General features: G+C 39.7%; 1 protein-coding gene across 3 annotated transcripts in view; it reads left to right on the top strand.

The window, feature by feature from the left end:
* The window catches only part of LOC148849653 (DNAJ heat shock N-terminal domain-containing protein), a 49,877-nt gene that overhangs the window by 1,775 nt on the left and 24,769 nt on the right, over positions 1–23,333 (top strand). For 2 of the 3 annotated variants that reach the window (XM_088950456.1, XM_088950455.1), the window contains 3 exons: positions 20,306–20,365; positions 20,807–20,889; positions 21,033–21,192. In XM_088950456.1, coding sequence (XP_088806582.1) covers positions 20,306–20,365; positions 20,807–20,889; positions 21,033–21,192 — 303 coding nt within the window. Of the gene's footprint in view, positions 1–1,099; positions 1,251–20,305; positions 20,366–20,806; positions 20,890–21,032; positions 21,193–23,333 lie in introns of all 3 variants that reach the window. The other variant, XM_088950454.1, reaches the window with a different exon arrangement.

Raw genomic sequence — 23,333 nt, 5'->3', positions numbered from 1 at the left:
TAAGTAGCAATAGTTTGCCAAGCTCATACCTCTACTTTTCCGATGGTCTATGGTTAAGATATTATCTAATGCTACCAGCCATGCAAATTCTTCCACCTTTTGAGGGACTGGATTCCCCCATACACCTTCTACTTAGTCTGTGGTCATATTGTCTCTGATCATGGCCAAGTAAAATGATTTCACCGAGAACTTTCCATCCCTGCACTCCTTCCACCAGAGTCCATCACTGAAAGGTGCTGAAATTCTTGACTGTTCTAAGTTCTAACCTATCCAACAACGTAATACATTTCTCCATTTCTTGGTCCAGCAAAGGCCTTTTGAATTTAGGGCACCACACTACCTGCTGACCTCTCAGCTCATACTGCTTAGTCTTTACTTGTTCAGAAAACCTGTACAGTATTGGGCAGAGATCACACAAATTTCTAACCAAGCCCCTGAAGTCCTCATTAAACCTCATGATACCTTTCCAAACACTCAGCCCATAACCTGACACTTCTCTTGATTCCCATCCAAACCTCACCACCCCATACTTCCCCACTACCACTCTCCTCTATAGAGATCCTCTCTCCCTTTCCAACCCAAACGACCAAACCTCCAAAGCCATTTTCCCGAGAGGGCTTTATTAAAATTTTTTATCCTTCTAAATCCCAGACCCCTTCCCTTTGGCCTGCATATCCTTTCCCACTTAACCAAGTGGAACTTCTTTGATCCTGCAGCCCCTTCCCAGAGAAATCCCTCTGAATCTTCTCTAGCTTGTTGGCTACTGCTGTTGGGACCTTCGACAATGAAAGGTAATAAGTAGGTAGATTCGATAGCACACTTCTAATAAGGATGATTTTACCTTCCAGTGAGAGGTGCTTTGCCTTCCATCTTTTCAGCCTCTTCTCCACTCTTTCTATAAGGTCTCCAAATGCTTACAGTGGCTGATTTAGCCTCATCGGGAGAAGAAAGTTAATTCCCCTAAGTGGAACTCAAAAGCTGCTGCAAACTGCTCCAAGACTTATCTTCTTATCTTCCCAACTCCAATCATAAGGCATTTTTTTTCTAGATTCACTTTCATCCCTGTCAACATCTGAAAGTGGAACCCTTCTTGTTACAGGTTTAAGCTGGAGGAAGAGGTGCTACAAATCAAGCTGGTTGGTCTCCGGTTTAATCTGTGTAAGTTTGAGACTTTCCTCCAAGTGGCAAGTTTATGCGGAGGATCACTGGTAGCAGTAAACACCTCGTCACTACAAGCAGCCAAAATCAAGGTGAAATGCTCTAATCCTGATTGAATTCCTAGAACAGTTGAGTTCTTTTCCAATGGTCGATGGCAGAGAGTTTGGTTGGCGTTGGAAGCTGAAACGCTGCCGTGGGAGAAGAGTAAAGAGGAGGAAGAAGGCGGTGGCATGGCCAGATGGCTGACAAGTGGTGTAAATGAGGAGGAAAACTTTAAATTCAATGTCGGCCTCTCTTTTAGAAGCTATACCATCGAACTTTGGCTCGGGTGGCTCTAATTGGCCATTAAAGCTGGGTTTCTCAAATGTTTTTGAATTTACAAGGTCGGTTGAACCAAAAGTTAACCTACCCTACGTGGAGGTTTTAAAAAGATGGGCAAAATAAGGTGGGGTTGGCTGAACCAGGAATGAACCGTTGAGTTGACCTAGCTGTGAAGTGTTCGCCACGTGACGACTTAAAAGTCATGTGCAAAGGCTTTAGTGAGGCGATGGGGGACAAGATTTGTGGTCTATCATCGTCCCCATCAACTTCTAACAGTTGAACGGGGGCTTCTCCGTCACAACTGATTTGGGTGAAATGAGATAGGCCTAATCCTTGTTACGATAGGGCCAAGGTCGATTGGAGGGACAAATTTGAAAATGGTCGTTGGGTGGATTGTGATGTATCAGAAGACGACTTCTCTTCCGAAGATGATTCAAGCTACAAAGGCATTGAAGGTACAGTCCAAGTCTACCTAGAAAGTGACATGGACTATCACATTAGTTCTCTCTTTGGGGGAGGAGAGGAAGTTGTTAATAAGAAGGATAGTCATAAGGAGCGGTCAAGGACACCGATTCCAATTGGTGAAGTGCAACTTTTCTCAGGTAATATCTCAAAGATTCCTTCAACTTGTCAAGATGAGAACAAAGGTGGCCAAGGAGTCAAGGACACCGTTTCCAGTTAGTGGCAAGGTCATGGGGTTTAGGTGGTGAGTCTGTAGGAAAACCAGGAAATTGCAAAGGACACTTTAGATTGGGGTACAAACCCAGATCTGGTGAAGTCTAACACTCCTTTGAAGCCTTCTCAAATTGTTGGTGATGTTTTTAGGGGTTTGGAGAGCCACCAAATGGTTTAGGTTTTTGAAAGAACTGTCAGTCCCTCTGTACTGTCAAGCACTCAGCCAACCTCTGGTAACCACTATAACTTTGGTGATTTAGTTTTTTGTACTAATCTTTGTCTTGCTGGTTCTACAGATGCCTACAAACGGAGAAACAAGTAGGGATTTAGGTGGTGGAGGTTTTAGAAGAGAAACAATTGGAGATAGGGAAGGAAGGGAGGATGTTCAAGAAGTGATCTGTAATCAGTCTCAGGAGGGGGGTATAGTTGGGGAAAAATTGGTAGCAAAAGGAAACCAGTCTCAGGAGGGGGGTATAGTTGGGGAAAAATTGGTAGCAAAAGGAAACCAGTCTCAGGAGTGTCCAAAAGGTGGAAAAGTGGGGAATGAACCAAGCAAAGGAAGGGAAGAAAGGATTGAGTCCGGAAAAAGTAAAACAAATGAAGAAATACGAAATGCAAAGAACCTGGTGATGGATTTGGCTGATAAAATGGGGCTGAAGGTGGAGAAAATCAAAGAAAGAAAACCTCCAAGCCAAACAACTAAAGAAAAGGGAGGCAAGGGGAGAAGGAAGCTAAATGAAGTGGAAAAACTTATTAGTGGTGTAGAAGGGGACAAGGAGTTAAGTGCTAGAGGAGACAGAAGGAAGGGGGGTTTGTAGGTGTCTTTTGTTGGTGACTGGGGTTATCTCTTTGTAGTGATCATGAAGATTATTAGTTGGAAAGTAAGGGGTTTAGGAAGTGCCACAAAAAGAAGTGTGATTAAAGAGTTACTGAGGAAGACCAGATTTTGTTCTAATCCAAGAATCCAAAATTCAGGACGTTGATAGAAAATGGATAAGGAGTATTTAGGGGGAGAGAAATGCTAGTTGGAGTTTTGCACCCTCATGGGGTGCTTCGGGGGGCATAATAACAATTTGGAAAGAAGAGGTAGTTTAGTGTTTGGAAGAGTTGGTGGGCAAATTCTCAGTGTCTATCAAGTGAAAGGATTTGAAGGATGGGTTTGAATGGGTTCTGACAAATGTCTATGGGCTAAATTCTTATAGATATAGAAATTTGATGTGGGAGGAGCTTGAGGATATTAGGGGTCTTTGGGAAGGGCCATGGTGTATAGGGGGAGACTTCAATGTTGTTAGATTTGTGAACGAATCAAGTGTGGGTAGACAAAGGACTACAACAAGCATGAGAAACTTTAATTCTTTTGTTGAGACCTTTGATTTGAGAGATATTCAGCTGGGACAATCCTGTTTTACTTGGTTAAATCTTCAAGCAAATCCTATTCTCTCTAAGCCTGACAAATTTTTAGTCTCACATGATTGGGAAGAGCATTGGCTAGACTTATTTGGGAGAACTCTGCCTAGAATCACCTCTGACCATTGGCCCATTTGTTTGTTTCAAAGGTCCATTGATGGAGGCCTAACTCCGTTTAGATTTGAAAACATGTGGCTTACTCACCCGGACTTCAAAGAGAAGGTCAAGATTTGGTGGAATAGCCTACATTGGCTTATGATGTGGGAAGGCCAAAAGTTCCTAAAGAAACTCCAGCTGTTGAAAAATGAGATTTAAGAGTGGAATAGAGAGAAGTTTGGAAGATTGGAGGAAAAGAAAACTGATTTGATTTCTCGAATTGAGGAAATTGATAGCAAAGAAGTTGAGGGCTCATTAGGAGAGGATGATAGAGAATTGAGATGGTCTTTGAAGGGGGAGCTAGGGGAGACTTTGTTGAGAGAAGAAATGAGATGGAAGCAAAAATCGAGGGAGAGGTGGATCAAAGAAGGTAATGGGAATACAAGATTTTTCCATGCCATTGCAAATGGAAGGAGAAAGAAGAGTTTAATTACTTCTTTAATGGTGGGGGGAAATGAGTGTACTGATCAAAGTGAGACCATTAAGTCTTTTTCGGAGCATTTCAGGTCTATTTATGGAAGATCCTTGGATGAGAGATGGCTAGTTGAAGGTTTTGAGTGGGAGACTTTGGGGTAAGATCAGGTGCAATTTCTTGAAAGGAAGTTTGAAGAGGATGAGATTAAGGAGGCTGTCTTTGCTATGAACAGATCAAAAGCTCTAGGGCTCGATGGTTTCACGATGGCCTTCTACCAAGATTGTTGGGATATAATCAAAGGAGATCTTATCAAAGTATTCAATGAATTCTATAGAAGAGGGGTTATCGGTTCGGGTATGAACTCTACTTTCTTAGAACTGATCCCAAAGAAGAACAATGCTAACCGGCCTGGGGATTTTAGACCCATTAGCCTTGTCACTAGCATTTACAAGGTCATAGCAAAGATGTTATCTTTGAGGATTAAGAAAGTGATCCCCCCCACTTGTTTCACAATCTCAAGGGGCTTTTGTTCAGGATAGGCAAATTATTGATCAAATTCTAATTGCAAATGAGTGTGTGGAGGCCCAAAAGAGGTTAAAGAGGAAAGGAGTGGCAATAAAATTGGATTTGGAAAAAGCTTATGGTCTTGTGGATTGCAACTTCTTATTGGACATTATGAGGAGGTCCGGCTTTGGAGAGTTGTGGTGTAAATGGATTAAGGGTTGATTACAAACTAGTCATTACTCAATCATTGTCAATGGGATGGTGTATGATTTCTTTGAGGGCTTTCGTGGGCTTAGGCAAGGTGATCCCCTCTCCCCTTTTTTATTTACCTTGATTGTTGAAGTGTTAAACAAATTAATTTCGAGAGCAATTGCATCTTTTTAGAGGTTGGACAATTGGGAGAGATAATGTCGTGATTATCTCATTTGCTGTTTGCAAATGACATTTTGATCTTCTGTGATGGAGAGTGTAGGGATGGGATTGATAACTTGATATCGGTGGTTAAGCTCTTTGAGAGGATGTCTAATTTGAGGATTAACTGGTCAAAGAGCTTACTTGTTGGAACTAACATTGAAGAGGAAATGTTGAGGAGTATGATGGATTCTCTAGGTTGTGACTTGTGAGAAGGGTGAGTGGCCTATGAAATATTTAGGTTTACCCCTTGGTGATAACCCTAGATCCATTAGATTTTGGTCTCCGGTGGTGGAAAAGGTTGAGAAGCGCCTAGCTAGGTGGAAAAGGAATTATATTTTGTTGGTTGGAGATTAACTCTTGTTAAGTCTACCCTTGCAAATCTTCCAGAGTATTACATGTCAGTCTTTAGGATGCCACAAGGGATTGTGAAGGAAATTGAAAAATTGATGAGGGATTTTCTTTGGAAATCAGGGGAAAAAAGAAGGATCATTTGGTCAATTGGGGAGAAGTGGTGAAGTTGAAGGAAGAAGTGGGGTTGGAAATCAACAATATTAGGTTGAAGAATCAAGCTCTATTTAACAAATGGCTATGGAGGTTTTCTAATGAAAATGAGAAATTATGGCACAAAGTAGTGGCAAGCATTCATGGTATGTCAAGCGATGGATGGGACATCGACTGTAGCCGTAGAGCTACCTTGTCTTCTCCCTGGAAGGCCATTTATGATTTTCTTCCTACATTTCTAACTTATATCAAGTATGACTTGGCTTCTGGTCGAAAGATCAAATTTTGGGAGGATGTGTGGATCGGGAATATCCCTTTGGGTAAGAGATTCCCTTCTCTTTTTGATCTTTCTAGTTTCGAGGAAAGACCTTTGTCTGATTTCCTAAGTCAACACTCTCTTCCCTCGGGGCTAAATTGGAACTTTGGCTTCAATAAGAACCTTAGGCTTCGTTGGTTTGTGGGAAGATTTGGGTGGGATGGGATGGGAAAATGTAAAAGGGGACCAAAATGGCATTGTTCACCTTCCTCCTTCGTTCGAGACGAACAGAAGCGATGGCTACCCCCTTCATCTCTCACCTCTCCCACTCTCTTTCTCCTCTCTTCTTCTTCTTCTTCTCGTTTCAACCTCTCTGTTTCCTCGACCTACACATCGACAACCTATGCTTAAACTCAGGGGTCGAAAATTCTTCCACCTCATCTAACTTCAGTCTCGACAATGATGTCTGGCCTTCCCTCAAACTGTCAATGGCCGGCACAGGCGTGACCTGTGCATCCCCGTTGCCGGCCTCTGACACGATGCTCACTGCCCCAGTACTCGAAGCCCGGTTGGCAGCCCTGTTCGCACTTATAAACAAGGCTCCATGTCTGTTGCTTTGATAATAGAATCAACTATTGGAAACAGAGACACCAATAGAAGAAGTTGTTTTCAGCGTTGACTTGCCGGAGAAGATGCATATGGGACTCTCAGCGTCGACTTCTTTTATCCGAACGGGGAAGTTGCTTTGTATTTTGGCCGTTGCGAGGGATTTTTACTGTTGTGTCGATTCCCCTATGCTGGCGGTGGCATTGGTGCTGGACACCTATGCTAGTGCCATTGAATAGGACTATGTTGCCGGATTTCTCTGTTAATGCGTGTGGGACCTTCGACATGGTTGTTTTACAGGAGGAGGGAGATGGAAACTTGAGTTTTCTCACCGGGTTCGCATTGTTTTGGTGCGATCCCGAATCCACGATTTTGGGATGTCGCATCCCACTTTTTTCTCATCCCATCCCCCTCTTTCCCTCAAAACAAATATGAGAAAAGGGAATATTTTTGGAATATTCCCTTTTTCATGTCCCCATCCCATAAACAAACGGAACCTTAGAGAGTCTGAGCTTCCCAGTGTGTTTGATTTATTGAATCTGCTGAATTCAGTTTTCTTGGAAGAAGGGGGTTTGGAGCCCTAGTTTTGATGGGGTGTTTTCTTGTAAAACCTTCTTACATTCTTTGTTAGCCACCTCTTTTTTTCCTTCTTTCCCGGTCAAGGAAATTTGGTGTTCTCCCATTTAGGGGTGTCAATCAACCGGTTTTGGATTGGATCCAATTCGATCCAAACCTTATCAAATTGGATTTAGACGGTTCGCTATAATTATTGGATTGGGCCAATCCAAGATAAATTGGTCCATATTCTTATTGGTCTGAATTGGACCTAAACCAAATTTCCAATAATCCGATCACAAGGCCAAATTGCCAAACCCTTGTCCAATTTGAAACCGATAAAAACTGAAGCCAGCATAAAATCACTGTTATAAAAGTACTTTTACGGAATACTTATAAAAAAGTACTTTTACGGAAGCATTTTTATGAAAGCACTTTTACAAAAGCACTTTTATAAAAGTAAGTTTATGAAAAGTACTTTATGAAAGCATGTTTACAAATTTACTTTTATGAAAGCACTTCTACAAAAGTACTTTTATGAAAGCAATTTTGTAAAAGCACTTTCACAAAAGTACTTTTACGAAAGCACTTTTATAAAAGTACTTTTACAAAAGAACTTTTGTGGAAGTACTTTTATAAAAGCACTTTTACAAAAGTACTACAAATGTACTTTTACAAAAGCACTTTTATGGAAGTACTTTTACAAAAGCACTTTTATGGAAGTACTTTTATGAAAGCACTTTTATGAAAGCACTTTTACAAAAGTGCTTTTTCAATGACAACGATATATTTTTGTAATTTTTAGATTTTCTTCATTTTAATATATTTTTATAAATTTTTATATGTTATGTTTTTTTTATATAACTTTTGATATTTCATTCGGTTTGGATTGGATCCAATCCAGTCCATTTACATTTTAATGGATTGGATTGGATTTTGTTTGTATTGGATTTGGACTGGATTAGGTCCAGTCCATTTGTAAGTGGACTCACATTGGACTGGATTGGGTTGGACCAAATCCAGTCCAATTGACACCTCTGCTCCCCTTTCCCCTAAAGTCAGTGCTTTCTGTTGGGAAGTGTTTCATGGATGTATTAATACCTGTGACCCACTTCAAAGGAAAAGTCCAAACAGGTGTTTGTCCCCTAACTGGTGTATCCTATGTAAGCTGAATGGTGAGATTGCTTCTCATCTTCTAATCTCTTGCCCTTTTATTAGCTTTATTTGGGATTGGTTTGCTTCCTTATTTGGTTGCAGGTGGTCTTCTCCGAACAGATTGGATGGCTTATTTAGCCCTATTGGCATTAGTTGCACTAAAAGGAGGGGTAAAAACATGTGGAGGTGTTATGCTAGAGCAGCAGTATTGTGGACTGTTTGGGAGGAAAGAAATGCAAGAATATTTGAAGAAAGAGAAAAAAGCAAGGAAGTATTGATTGAAACAATAACCTCCTCTTCAATAAGACAGAAGTTTATTGAGAATTGGTCTCCCCCAATAGACGGTTGGAAGAAGCTTAACTTTGATGGGAGTTGTGTGGGAATCCAGGCCCTCGGGCATAGGAGGGGTTATTAGAAATGAAGATGAAAATATCATTGCTCTCTACTCCAGTCCAGCGGGACAGAGTGATGTGGTGAGATCAAATTCATGGATACAGTATTTAGGTTGGAAAAAGCAAAAGAATTGGGTATTAACAGGTTGGTTATTGAGGGAGACTCGAAAACAGTGATAAACTGGATACAAAAGGGTGAAGGGGTGACCTGGCAGATGAGAAGCGATCTCAGAAAATTTAAATGGCTCTCAAAGGATATGTCAATCCAAGTGAGATGGGTGAAGAGAACTGCTAATAGTTTGGCGGATAGTTTTAGCTAAGCAAGGGGTTCAAAGAACACAGCTGTTTTGGGCAAAATTGTAATTTGGGTTGGGTCAGCTTTCTAAAGCTGGATTTTACAACTTCTTGTTGTATCTATTTTTCTTCTAATTATTGAAATCTTTTCTGTTGCTGATAAAAAACATCTGAATGTAGCCAATATTGCTCTCAAGTTCAGCACCTGTTCCACCGAAGCATCCAAGGAAATGTGTCATCGACATATTGTAAGTGGGAGATTCATGGCCATCTGACCCTACCTTAAATCCTTCAACCCAGCCCAACAAATGCTCCTATTCATAAGCAGGTTCAACACCTCCATAATCAATACAAACAGCAAAGGGGAGATTGTATCCCCTTGCCTCAACCCTCTACAAGCTTGAAAACTCCATCATAACTCAATTAGGAGTATTGAGAAAGAGACTAATGAAATGCACCCATACATCAGCTCCTCCACTTGTCCTCTAACCCCATCAACCTTCGCACCTCCTCCAAAAAAACCCCACTCCACATGGGCATAAGCTTTTTCCATGTCTATTTTGCTCACTAGCCCTGGTCTCCCACTTCTTAACCTCAAATCAATGCATTCACTAGCCACAATATATTTTTTTGATCAATAATTCACTAGCCACCATAACCCCATCCAGAATTTGTCTTCCACAAACGCCATCTGAGTCCCCCCCACCTCATGGATTACTCTCTTCAGCCTTCTTGCCTTCACAATAATACCTAATAGCTTGTAAGGGCTATCAAACTAATTGGTCTGAAGTCTTTTATATTCAATGCTTCAATGCCCCACTTTTTTTCTGAATCAGAGATATAAAAGTTTCATTTGCTCTTCTTTCCAACTTTCTGGTTTCACAGAATTCCTTAACCATCTGCATAAAGTCTGCCTCCAAAAAGCTCCAACAGTGTTTAATAAAATTAAAATTGACACTGTCTGGCCCCGGTGCTTATCACCATCAGTCCTCTTCAGGCCTTTGTTAACTTCGACTGCCTCTATCTCCTTCTCCATCCATTGTTTTTTTTTGATAAGCAACAGATCCTTCTCTTTCTCTAACCATCTTGCTGAATCTTCACTCATCTTCCTAGGTTCAAAACCTCCCAGTGTGACCAAACACCAAGTCCTTCCTGAATAAAGCTTATTGTAAAAATCCACCACATTCTCTTGAATTTCACCCCAAGAATCAAGCACCTCTTCTCCCACCTGAATTCTTGTAATGAGGTTTCTCCTTCTTTGTTCAAAATTTCGATACATATCAGCTGATACATATCGTATCAGTGGCTTCCTGATACACCTTACAGGAGGTGTTTTTGGGTGTGACCTTGTTTAGGGGGTAGGCAGGCCTTAAACCGACCCCTCTGAACCAGTTTAAAAAAAACTAAAAAAATAAATAAATAAAAGCAAGCAACGGGCGTATCTGCCTGTATCAATATTTTGAACCTTGCTTCCACGTGCAAACACATAAAAGACTGCTGTGTTTTACCCTCTTTCAACCAAATCTCTCTTGATTTTTGCCTCCATCTCACTTCCTCTCTCATGATTATCCTCTCTAGCTCACTCTCCAAGCCCTCTTTTTCCAACTGAACCTCTCGAAAAGTTTCCTTCCTCCAACCTCTTCAACCTTGCTTGCTTCTCCAACACCTCCTTATTTACATTTTCCTCACTTACCTCCACCCTCATCCCCTGCAACTCCTCTTTAATAATCTGCAGCTTTCTTACTACCCTAAACCTAGCTGAACTTTTCATTTGTGTACCTCTTTGTTTCTCCTCGAGCCAACCCCCAAACCCTAAGTTTGGTTGATGTAGTCCAACATTTTCAAACCTGAATGGTTTGAGCCTTGAAATAGCACCCATTTTTTTAGTAAATTTGGTTTATGATCTGACATGCACAATGAAAAAGACTTTTGCACCATTTCCCTGCATGAGCCACCCAATCCCCAGAATACAAGAATCCATCAAGTTTTCTAAGTATTGCTGGACACCGTCTATTTTACTATGCAAATCTTCCACCACTTAAAGGGGTCTATTAGCTCGCATCTACTAATAAACTCCTCAAACCTCCTCATTCCCACACTTATTCTCCTTTCCCTTTCCCCTTTCATTTTAATATTGAAATCTTCTTCCAAACACCATGGCTCTCCCACCTTTGTTTCAACCTTTCCAACTCCTCCCCAAACCCCACTCTTTCCCCTTATTCATTCTAACCATACACATTTGTTAGACCCCAACTCCAGTCTCCATTTGCTTCTTGCAAACACACTGACATATAATGCACCAACTCCTTCCCCTAACTTCCTTAAGACTCTTGATCCCACAAAATGACCAAACCAACTGAAAACCCCGATGCTTACTGCTCGTGACGACCCCGCCGCCACGTAAGGAGACTAATCACCTCTGACAGAAGTTCGCGGGCTGCTGAAGCCTGCGTTTGGTTCTACCCACTCTCCACTCTCCTCTCCCGAGATTTCATTTGTCATTCTTAAGTCAAAATTTTCCAGTTTTGTTTCCTATAACAGCACTGCCTTGAGTTTGTGTTTTCTTATTTAGTTTCTTATCAATGCCCTTCTTCTTCCTTCCCTCAATCCCCTTACATTCCACTCATCAGCTTTATTCTAATCTCCTACCTCCAACTCCTGTAGAATCCTTGAGCTTCAATCCCTCACTCATCATCTTCTAAATCATCCTCTTCTCCCCCTTCTTCGTCGCAACCCTTGTCCTTCTCAACTCTTTCCTTTTTTTTTCTCTTTTCTTTTGTTTTTTTTTTTGTTTTTTTTGTTTTTTTTTAAATTGTTCAAAAGCTATCCTAGCAAATCTTTCCCCTCTTCAAAAGAACAGATAGAGGGACCTTCCTACCACTACCTCCCTTTCCACCGATATATCAATTGTCACTTCCCCATTTTGACTTACTTCATTATTCCCTTGTTTTTTTTATCAGCATTTGATATTCCCTTCCCCCTCACTTCCATAGCTATCCCATCCTCTGTTACCTCCTCCATTGCCTCACTCCCTTCTTCTCTCCCCCCCCCCCCCCCTTTCTTCATCTCCTACCTTTCCTCCTCTCCTATTCTTTCTTCTCAACTCTGCCACAGTATCAGATGTGAGTGGAACAACAGATCTTACATTTTCATTACAGGAATCAGCATTGATCTCCTTTTCGCATAGTTATCTCTCTTGATTTCTCCACTGCTTCAGTTCCCTCTCTGTTGTTTGAATCTCTGTAGCATTAGCAATTCATCCTATTTCTTGTTGTATTTGAGCCAATTGCTCCACTGTAGCATTAGCAATTCTCCTGCTCCCTTCCTACTTTGTCTTTTAGTTTTGTTTTTCCCAGATTTGGGTTGCTATCCTTGATACTCTTTTTTTTTTTTTTTATAATTGAAAATGATTTCATTAAACAAGAGGAATAAGCTTTTACAAGAATCCCTTAGAGAGGCATGAGATGCAGCCTCCCCTAACCGTTGCAAGAGATCAGAAAAAAAATTACATTGCTGCCCAGAAAAAAATGGTCTCTAGTAGGCCCCTGTTTAGCAAGATGATCAGCCAAGGCATTTGCCTCTCTACCCACCCACTGATATCTACATGTTATGTGCCTTGTTAAACATTTAACTTTTTTGATGAGATCCCTATAACTCCAAACAACTGAGTCTGGATTTGACAGCCAGCCCACAATCACCTTAGAATCCCCTTCAATCAATAGGTTCTCCACTCCTAGTTGATTAGCAATCTGAATTCCTTGTACTGCAGCCAATATCTCAGACTATCCTTGATACTCTTCTTAGTTTTTTTTTTTTTTTTTTTTTATCAACAACAGAATAATTCATTAAATAGAGAAAAAGGTACAAATGGATGAGATAACCTCTGTTATCTCCTCCGAACAAGAGAAAGAAAACAGAAAAATTACAGGTGAGCCCAAAACAAAGTACCTCACCCCTGTTAACCCCTTGTTTTGCTAACCCATCGGTAAGGGAGTTTGCATTATCTCTTAACCCAATTAACTATAACTTCCATGTCTTCCGTCAGCCACTTGAATTTTTTCTTTTCATTAGTGTACACCCACAACCCATTGTTGTCTCCCTTCAGCCATTCCACCACCAGCTTGGAGTCTCCTTCACTGATCAACTTCCTTGTATTTAGGTCCTTAACTCTCTGCACACCTTCTAAATCTGCCAAAATCTCAACTCTAAGAGAACCACCGGCTTCAATAGGGCTTGAGAACAGGGTGATTATTATCCCTTTCTCATTACACACCTCCAATACCCGAGGGCCCTGAGTTGCCAAAACTGCTCCCATCAAAGTTCAATTTGTGAAAGCCACTTGGAGGGGGGAGGGTCCAAACTGGGACTGTTACCTCCTTAATCGGGGCTGAGAAAGCAACTTCTCTCTAATTTTTGGACAAATCATCTATTGATACATTGTTGAATAGTTCCAAAAATTTGACCCAATGCATTACCTTGAAACAAATCACCTCTTGAATATATTCCTTGTTTCTCTCCTTCCCTGAGAATAGTCAGAAATTTCTTTCTTCCCAGATGGTCCATATAATAGCAGCCCTCACGCAACACCACATTATTCTTCATCTTTTATTTGGCAATCTGAAGAAGGACAGAGCAAACAAGCTTTTTCACATCTTGTGGTGGGGCCCACCTGCAACCAAATAAAGAAGAACACCATATCCATAAACCTTTAATAAAGGAGCAGGAGATCAATAAATGATAGCAACTCTCACCATCAATCTTACAAAGAAGGCACCAATAGGGAGATAAACAACTCGTGTCTTTTTCCTTGGAGCAAGTCACAGGTATTGATTCTTTCCAAGTATGCTTCCCAGCAAAAACATCCAATCCTTAGAGGAATACGTTTGCTTCATACCTCTTTAACAGGAAAAGATAGACCCCCACTAATTTCCGGTTGGGTTTAGGAATTGAAGAAAGATGAGCAAGTAAACAAACCATGAGGAGTGGGAGCCCAAATTCTTTTATCAGCTTGGGGGGTATCCAAAAAACACCCCATCCAAATTCTTACCTCTTTCGGACTTTGTTTAACAGGAATAGGTTTGCTTCATACCTCTTTAACAGGAAAAGATAAACCCCCACTAATTGCTGGTTGGGTTAAGGAATTGAAGAAAGATGAGCAAGTAAACAAACCATGAGGAGTGGGAGTCCAAATTCTTTTATCAGCTTGGGAGGTATCCAAAAACACCCCATCCAACTTCTTACCCCATCCTTTGGCCTGTTTTCCTTGTTGACACATGTTGGCCAACCATCCTTATTGTGAACTCCACTTAATTTAATTGACCGCTTGTCATCCTTTATACCCCGAACTTCTTTGCCTTCCTCCTCTCATCTATTCGGCTCTTCATTTGTCCTCTTCCCCACTTCCTCTCCCTCCATTTGTCCCCTGTCCTTCACTCTTTCCTGCAATGACCACCGTGCCCTTCTTCTTCTTGAAGGTAAGGATACTCCAGGGGCACAACGGGATTCCTACTACATCAATCCACAATGCCCTTTTTTTTCTCTATTCTGTTAGTGCACCTGCCACTGGGTACCATTAACTGAGCCGAAGATCAATTTCCCTTTCTTTCATTGACTCCAAGTCCAAAATCTTCTCTAACTCCCAAAACTCTCTTTTCCCCATTCAAGTGTTGTCCACGTTTCTACCTTCTCCACTTCTAACTTCCAACCAACAAGTCTCCCTACTAAGCTCGCCTTCAGCACCTTCATCCTCTCTTGCATCTTTCCTACCCTCCTCAAGTTCACTTGAAACGATCACATCTGTTCCATCTTTCCAAGAGGGAAAGATACTTCCTACTAAGCTCACCTTCATTCCCTTTTATTCTGTTAAAGGGACTAAAGTTAAAGAGTAAAAGCATATCTGAATTTTTGTGCTCAATCTATACAAAAAACCTTGCATCGAGGAGTAATAAAGATAAAGAAGAGACGGAAAGATAGTAAGAATGGGATGATTTTTTATGCTTCTGTACATCAAAATTTATAACTCTCTCTAGGATACAAACTAGGTAACAAATCTCCCTAAATAAAGGAAAAAATAAAACTGATTTCTAAACATATTTGTACAACTCACAAATCTCTCAACTACCTAAAATAACACATAATATAATACATAATTACCGAAATCTTCCAACACTCCCCCTCAAGCTGGCATGAATATATCACTCATGGCAAGCTTGCTAACTAAGTTCTCATACTGCGCCCTAGGAAGCCCTTTGGTGAGAATGTCTGCTACTTGGCTCGTGGTGGGTATGTAGGACATGCATATCACACCACTGTCTATCTTCTCCTTGATGAAATGTTTATCCACTTCTACATGCTTTGTTCTGTCATGTAGAACTGGATTATGAGCTATGGAAATAGCTGCCTTGTTATCACAATAGACTTTAATAGGTGTTGGTTTAGGAACCTTCAACTCTTCTAGGAGCCTTTTGATCCATAACACTTCACAAAGCCACGTGCAACAGAGCGGAATTCTGCCTCTACACTACTCCTTGCTACAACACTCTGTTTTTTGCTCCTCCAGGTGACCAAATTCCCTCATACCAAAGTGCAGTAACCTGAAGTAGATCTTCTATCGTTTATATTACCTGCCCAATCTGTATCTGTGTAGGCTTCGACTTGGAGATGACCCCTATTTTTGAACAAGAGTCATTTCCCTGGAGTTCCTTTCAGGTATCTCAAAATCCTGAAAACAACTTCAAAGTGAGTAGGTTTAGGTGAATGCATAAACTGACTTACTACACTTACTGCAAAGGCTATGTCAGGTCTTGTGTGCGACAAATAGATTAGTCTTCCAACTAATCTTTGATAACGTTATCGATCAACCACCTCATTTGCTGTTGCTGTTTTTAACTTCATATTTGGGTCCATTGGAGTTTCTGCAGCTTTACAACCTCTCATTACTGTCTCCTTGAGCAAATCAAGAATGTATTTGCGTTGGTTGATAAAGATTCCCTCCTTGGACCTTGCAAACTCCATTAAAAGAAAATATTTAAGTTTTCCCAGGTCTTTAATGTCAAATTCAGCCTCAAGCTTATTCTTCAACTTGTTGATTTCAAATAAATCATCTCTAGTCATGATAATATCGTCTACATACACTATAAAAATAGCTATTTTACCTTCGGTGGAGTGCTTGAAAAATAAAGTATGATCAACTTGACTTTGTGAGAAGCCGTGCCACCTTACTACATCCCCAAATCGTTCGAACCAAGCTCTTGGTGATTGCTTTAGCCCATATAGGGATTTTTTTAACCTGCAAACTTTGCCTCTTCCAAGACTTTCTTCAAATCCTGGTGGTAGGTCCATATATACTTCTTCCTTTAGGTCTCCATTCAATAAGACATTCTTGACATCGAACTGACAAAGTGGCCAGTTAAAATTAACTGCAAGAGAAAGTATTCTGATAGAGTTAATTTTAGCAACGGGAGCAAAAGTCTCTTGGCAGTCTATACCATGAGTTTGGGTAAATCCTTTTGCTACGAGTCTTGCTTTGTTTCTCTCCACACTTCCGTCGGCCTTGCACTTCACTGTAAACACCCATTTACACTTGACTGTCTTCTTGTCATGGGGTAGATCAATAATACTCCACGTGCTACTTTTCCTAAGAGCATTCATCTCTTCCATCACAGCTAACCTCCACTTCGGATCATCTAATGCTTCCTGAACAGTTCTTGGCACATACAGATTAGAAATCCTAGACACAAATGCTTTATGAGTATGTGATAATTTCTCATATGACAAGTATTTTGCAATAGGATGTTTTGTGCAAGCTTGGGTACATTTTCTTAATGCAATTGGAATGTCAAGATCTGAAGAGGACAGATTAGGCAAAGACGGAATAGGAGTAGAAGAAGGATTACTTTGAGTTGTAGGACTTTCACTCGGTAAATTGGATTGGACTTCTGTTGTAGGAACAACTGGAACAATAGTACTTTTGTGAAACCTCTTCCTTGTATAAAACTGAAGCTCAGGATGAGGATTGTGATCCGTTGAAGTACTTCTCCCCTTGTCTCTGATAACGTAGTATCTAGCAAATTTAGATTAAGAGTACTATCACTAGGTTCCATTCTTTCAACAATTGTTTCCGAAACTTGCTTATCAGATTTAATCAAAGGTATAAATTCTTCTAGAATAGGTAAAGTTTCCAAAAAATTATCTTCCTTGTGTTCTCCCCCTGAAGAGAATTTTTTTGAAAGAAAGGTTGGTCCTCAACAAAGTGTACATTCATACTCTCAAAAAATTTCTTTGTAACTGGATTAAAGCATTTGTACCATTTTTTATTAGATGCATAACCAAGAAACACACATTTTTCAGCTTTTGGATCCAGTTTTGATGGAAAAACATTTGGTATATACACATAACAGACACAACCAAACACTTTTAAAGGAAGATCCGTGGTTATTTGAGATGTGGGAAAACGATTTTTCAGATTCTGTAAAGGAGTTTCATATTTTAAAACTCGAGACGACATTCTATTTATCAGGTAACATGCAGTTAGGAGAGCATTTCCCAGAGATATTTAGGTACATTCATAGAAAACATGATGGCTCTAGCTACCTCAAGAAGGTGCCTATTTTTTCTTTCAACAATCCCATTCTGTTGTGGTGTGTCACGACAAGTTGATTGATGAATAATACCTTTTTCGGTCAAAAATGCTCCTAAGTATTTGTTAAAGTATTCAGTCCCATTATCTGATCTTAGAATACCAATTTTGGTTTGAAATTGATTTTCAATCATTAGGAAAAATTCTTTAGATCTTTGTTCAACCTTTGATTTCCTTTCCAACAAGTAAACCCAACATACCCTTGTATGGTCATCAATAAAAGTCACAAACCATTTTTTTCCAGAAAGTGTGTTAATCTTATATGGGCCCCAAACATCACTATGTCACAAATAAAATGGTTTTGGAGCAAAATAAGGTTTTATTGGAAATAAAACACGATGATCTTTAGCCAAATGACAAGCCTCACAATGAAGTTTTGACCAATCAATTCCTTTAAACAATTTAGGAAACAAATGTTTGAGATATGGAAAACTAGGATGCCCTAATCTTCTATGCCATAATATAACTTGATCACAGACAGAGATTGAACTCGTACTACTTAAACCATGAACTTTTTTATTACCAATAGTGGTTTCATCAAAGTAGTAGAGTCCATTTATCTCTCTAGCAGTCCCAATCGTCTTCCCCGAGTTCTGGTCCTGAAAAACACAAGTGGAAGGAAGAAAAAGAATGGAGCAGTTAGTATCTTTAGACAATCTGGTGACAGAAAGAAGATTGTAGGCAAGTTTTGGAACATGTAAAACAGATTTCAGAGTAATTTTTTCTAAAATTTTAATGTTTCCTTTGCCTGCAATAGATGAAAGACTATCATCAACTATTCTCACTTTTTCAATACCAGAACAAGGATAATAGGAACTAAATAAATTAGAGCAGCTTGTCATATGATCGGAGGCCTCTGAATCTATGATCCAAGGACCGGATTTTCCTAGAATTGAGAGTGCCAAAGAATTGCTACCTGTTTGTGCCATAGACCCGATAGGAATATTAGGTGACAAATATGATTTTAGTAGTTTAAGAAGGTGATCTATTTGCTCTTTACTTAATGGAGATGATTCAGCCTCGTTTGCTGTAGGTATATTCAGTTCACCAGGTTTGTTCACCCTGCCATTGGATGGTCTCCCGTGTAGTTTGTAGCAATTCTCTCGGGTATGGCGAGGTTTCCCACAGTAATCACAACGCAAGTTATTCTTGTCTCCAACCCGTTGATTTTGGGATGACCTTCGACTAACTTGGGCCTCAGAAATAATCAGGACTGACACTTCCACAAGTCCAGTTGTACCTGCAGTCTTCTTTCCAAGCATCACTTGTCTCTGGCTTTCTTCTCTACGTACTTCTGCAAATACCTCACCGATTGGGGGCAGAGGGTTTCTTCCAATAATTCGGCCACGAACCTCATCGAATTCAACGTTTAAACCTGCAAGAAACTTGAAGACTGGGCCAACATTCACCATCTTCTTCTAATAATTGCAGTCATCGGGTGACTTCCACTCGTAATCGTTGAATAAGTCCAGGTCCTGCCAAATTCTCTTAAGATAATTAAAATACTTAGTCACAGTGTTCTCACCTTGGCGAATATCTCCGAGTTGTAGAGTTAACTCGTACACTTGGGATTGATTCCCTAAATCGGAGTACATCTGTGAGACATTGTCCCATAATTCCTTGGCTGTAGAATAGCAGAGATAATTTGCCCCTATCTCTTCAGTCATGGAGTTAACCAACCACGTCATCACCATGGAATTTTCAGCATCCCAAACAGAATAGGCTGGATCCTTCACATCAGGCTTCTTCGTGTCTCCTGTGATATAGCCAATTTTCCCTCTCCCTCTGAGATTCATGCGAATAGATTGTGACCACCGGAGAAAGTTGTCACCATTTAGTCGGATTGTAGTGATCTGAATGGGGTGATTTTCAGGCAGATTCCAGACAATCTGGGGCTCAGGCTGAGAAGGCTGAGAACTGGACGTGACTTCGGACATTTTTTAGGGACAGAAACACAGAAACAAACCCTAGGTCTTTTCTGCTCTGATACCATAAAGAAGAGACAGAAAGATAATAAGAATGAGATGATTTTTTATGCTTTTATACATCAAAATTTATAGCTCTTTCTAGGATACAAACTAGGTAGCAAATCTCCCTAAATAAAGGAAAAAATAAAACTGATTTCTAAAAATTTTTGTACAGCTCACAAATCTCTCAACTACCTAAAATAGCACATAATATAATACATAATTACCGAAATCTTCCAACAAAAGATAATTCTGTCCAATTTAAAATTGGAGTCACAACATTGTAAAACCCTCTAAGCTCAACCAAAATAGAAGCCCAGAAGTATAGTGACCTGAAAAGTTTGGATATAATTAGTTGAGCATCTCTTGTTTTTAAAACATGTGCTGATTTTACTGATAAAAGAAATACATGTGCTGATTTTTCTCCTTCCTGAAGGTCCAGAAAATCACAAACAGTAATTTTTTCTGTATGTCTATCTTAGTTTTGAAGCAATTTGAAGTTCTTATTGGATAGTTTCCTGTTTGAATTTGGAGTCTGTTATGGGTGACCCAAAACCCAACCCCAGCTGGAGAAAGGTATGTTTTATATGATGTGGAAACCTTGCCAATTTATGGTTGAATTTCTGCTGTGTTGGATTAAATCGTGCATGTAACCCACACTTTTTTTATTTATTCAGATTTATTCATTCCTTATGGATGACAACTTGCGCCTACTTTATTGTTAATAGACGGAAAATGTCTAGTTAGTAGTAAAAAGAAATTAAACTAAAAGGCACATATGCCCATTCTTGCTATGTTTTATGCATTTTCTTTTGTTTCTTTCTTATGCATTTCTTGGACTGCTTATTAGTTTATGGTCATCTTATTCATCACTTCCTGTGTTACTTGTAGGCACGACAAGTCCATCCAGATAAAAATCCAAATGATCCTCTTGCAGCCCAAAATTTTCAGGTTAGTCTTGCAGTTAATTATATTATGGGTCTCTGCATCTCCCTGTTATGCTTTTGTTAAATATTTGTATAACATTTCTTTGAGACAATTTTGCTTTCCCTACTACAGTTTCCCTTTATTAGGGAAATGCTATTGAGGTGAACGCTAGGAACAGTTGACATATGAACAATATTGACTATGTATTGGGCCAACAATGTGTAGTAACTGAGGAGGTTTTACTCATCTTGCCAAAAAAAAAAAAACAGAAAAAATAAAGAGGGGATGCAGTTTTTGTTGGAAAAGTTTTGAACCAATTTCTTTTTACAATTTAGTCGTGTCATATGTAAGGTGGTAGATTTACCTGTGCTTTTGTTTCTTGGTTGACCTGCTAGAAATTGAAATATTGAGTATTATTCTTATAATTGGTTGTTAAAATACTAAGCATTTGTGGATGTTTTTCAGGTTTTGGGTGAAGCTTACCAAGTATTAAGTGATCCAGCACAACGACAAGCTTATGATGCTCATGGGAAATCAGGAATTTCAACGCAAGTTTCCAGTTTCCATGCATATTGTTCTATAAAATAGTCTACATAAATTGATGTTTCCCTTACATTACTATTACTCTATTTAATTAAGTTTTAGTTTAACATTTCATCTTATCATGCCATTTGTACATTTCATTTTCCAGTGAAGGGATCATTGATCCAGCAGCAATCTTTGCTATGCTCTTTGGGAGTGAGCTATTTGAGGAGTACATAGGCCAACTTGCAATGGCATCAATGGCTTCACTTGACATATTCACTGAAGGGGAAGAATTCGATGCCAAAAAGCTGCAAGAGAAAATGAGGGTATTTTTTTGTTGTCCTCTTTCTATTAGGTTCTTCAAAACACTCCTTTTCTTCATTCCTTTTACACATGCTTGATGTTTTTAATTATATTACTATCGTTTCTCTTTAAAGGCATAGTAAGGGAAAATGTTCCTGGTATGAAACGAGTCTTAAAATCAGTGGAGATGGTGATTGTGTGGTTCGACATGATCTTCCCCCTTCTTTTAGGTATGGAAATAAATGCTGATATGAAAATGCTAGCTACATCTATAGGAGGATTTCATCTACGAGGCTACAACCAAATAAAAAGAGAAACCATCTCCAAGTACTAGAAGCATAAGAACATGTGATTAGTGAATGGCATGTTGTTTCCTCGCTTGTATTACAAGGAACATACCAATGTGGAGACAAATGCCAACCATGTCTTCTTTTTTTATAGATTTGTAACAGGTGTTGGTTTTCTTAAGGAGAATTTCCCAATGTAAAGCTCTAATCGTAAGAGGCACTAGTTTACCCTAGATTTCTATGACTGAAAAAGACTGGGATGATGGAGAATGGGTTATAAATCTAAGATTGACAGTGAAATTTTTTTAGCAGATTCCAAACTTAAGGTTTAATCTAGATAAGAGTTATCGAGTGGGGATTAATGTTGGAGGTTAGGAACCTTGCCTCCTTTGCAAAAGATTCCGTTGTCACTTACTGTTCAATGAATTATTGAGTTCTTCCTCTTGGAGCCAGCTCTAAAGAAAATAACTTTTGGAACCCCATTTTAGAAGGTTTCTCAGAGAGAGAGGCTATTTGGAAGAGGACTTACATTTCATTGGGTTGTAGGATAACCTTGATCATGCCAACCTTAGCTAACCTCCTTATGTACTTTTTGTTTGTTTTTAAGATCCCGTAGTTGATGGCTAAGAAGATTGAAAAGGTAATTTGAGACTTTTTGTGGGAACCTGGTGAGGCAGAAGGGATCATTTGGTAAAATGGGAAGTGGTGTAAGGAGTGTTAAGAATTAGGAAATATACAAAGTAAGAACTTTACTTTGTTAGAAAAATGGTTATGGAGTTTGCCTTTAGCAAGGAAATGTTATGACATAAAGTAGTGTGGTAAGTGTTCATGGGTTGGCGGATAACAGTTAGGATATTGGTTTATTTGATAGGACAGCAAGGGCTTCTCCTTGTAAGGAGATTAAGCATGATTTTATCAAGTACAATGCCTGTTCTGGTAACAACATTAGATTTTGGAAACATGTTTTGGTGGTGGATTCACCCTTAAAGGGTCTATTTCCTTCTTTGTTGTCCCCTCATCTTCAACTAAAGGTTTTGATTGGGACTTGGGTTTTAGAAGGGGTATCCAAGATTCAGATCTTTCCAGTTTAAACTATTTACTTCAAATCCTTGGTCCAGTATTCTTGGACCCTGTTAAGATTTATGGTTGTATTTGGACACCTAAATCCCTTGGTGTCTTTCACTTGTGCTTCTTTTTTTTAGGGCTTTGAATCCTCTTTCTTTCATCTCTGCAGCCTTTTCCTGTGAAAGAGGTTTGGAGCCAACCTATATCCCTCCTAATAGGGAAATGTTGCAGATAACGGGGAAGGTAACGAGTGATCAAAAAGCTAAAGGGATGGACAAAGAAAGAGTGTGGACTTTGATTTTGATTGGAAAGCTGGGGATGGAGCTAGGTAGGAGAAGAGTCGTAACCAACCTGGAACAAACTAATTCAGAGAACCAAAAGGCAGAGGACATGTGGAAAACGAGAGGTTACAGTAACGGACAGCTTTTTCACGTAACGAAGGTTTTTCATCGTCTTAGGGAAGGATTGGTTGGGAATGGTCCATGTGACAGATTTAAGAGAATTTACAAAAGGAAAGGACACAAGGCAAACTCTAGATCTCAGAAATGTCCGATCAAAAGCAATGCTGCAAATGATTTAGAAGCTGATGCAGGCAGTAAACTCAAGGCACACAATAGAGACCAGAAGAATAAAAACAAGAAGGAGAAGTTTCAAAGACTGGGGACAGGAATAGAGAGAGAGAAAGAGTAGAACAGATTCAAAAGGACCAAGAAGTCAAGGAATTATTACAAAATGGGAAAGTCTCTCAGTTTAGTTTTTTGGGGAGGGGAAGGCTTCACAAAAATAGCATTTGAGAAGTTTGAAAAAAAAAA

The sequence above is a fragment of the Nelumbo lutea genome, chromosome 6 (assembly GCF_056320005.1).
Source record: "Nelumbo lutea isolate HS-2025 chromosome 6, American lotus-T2T, whole genome shotgun sequence".
NCBI lineage: Eukaryota > Viridiplantae > Streptophyta > Magnoliopsida > Proteales > Nelumbonaceae > Nelumbo > Nelumbo lutea.
This window is presented reverse-complemented; position numbering and strand designations above follow the sequence as displayed.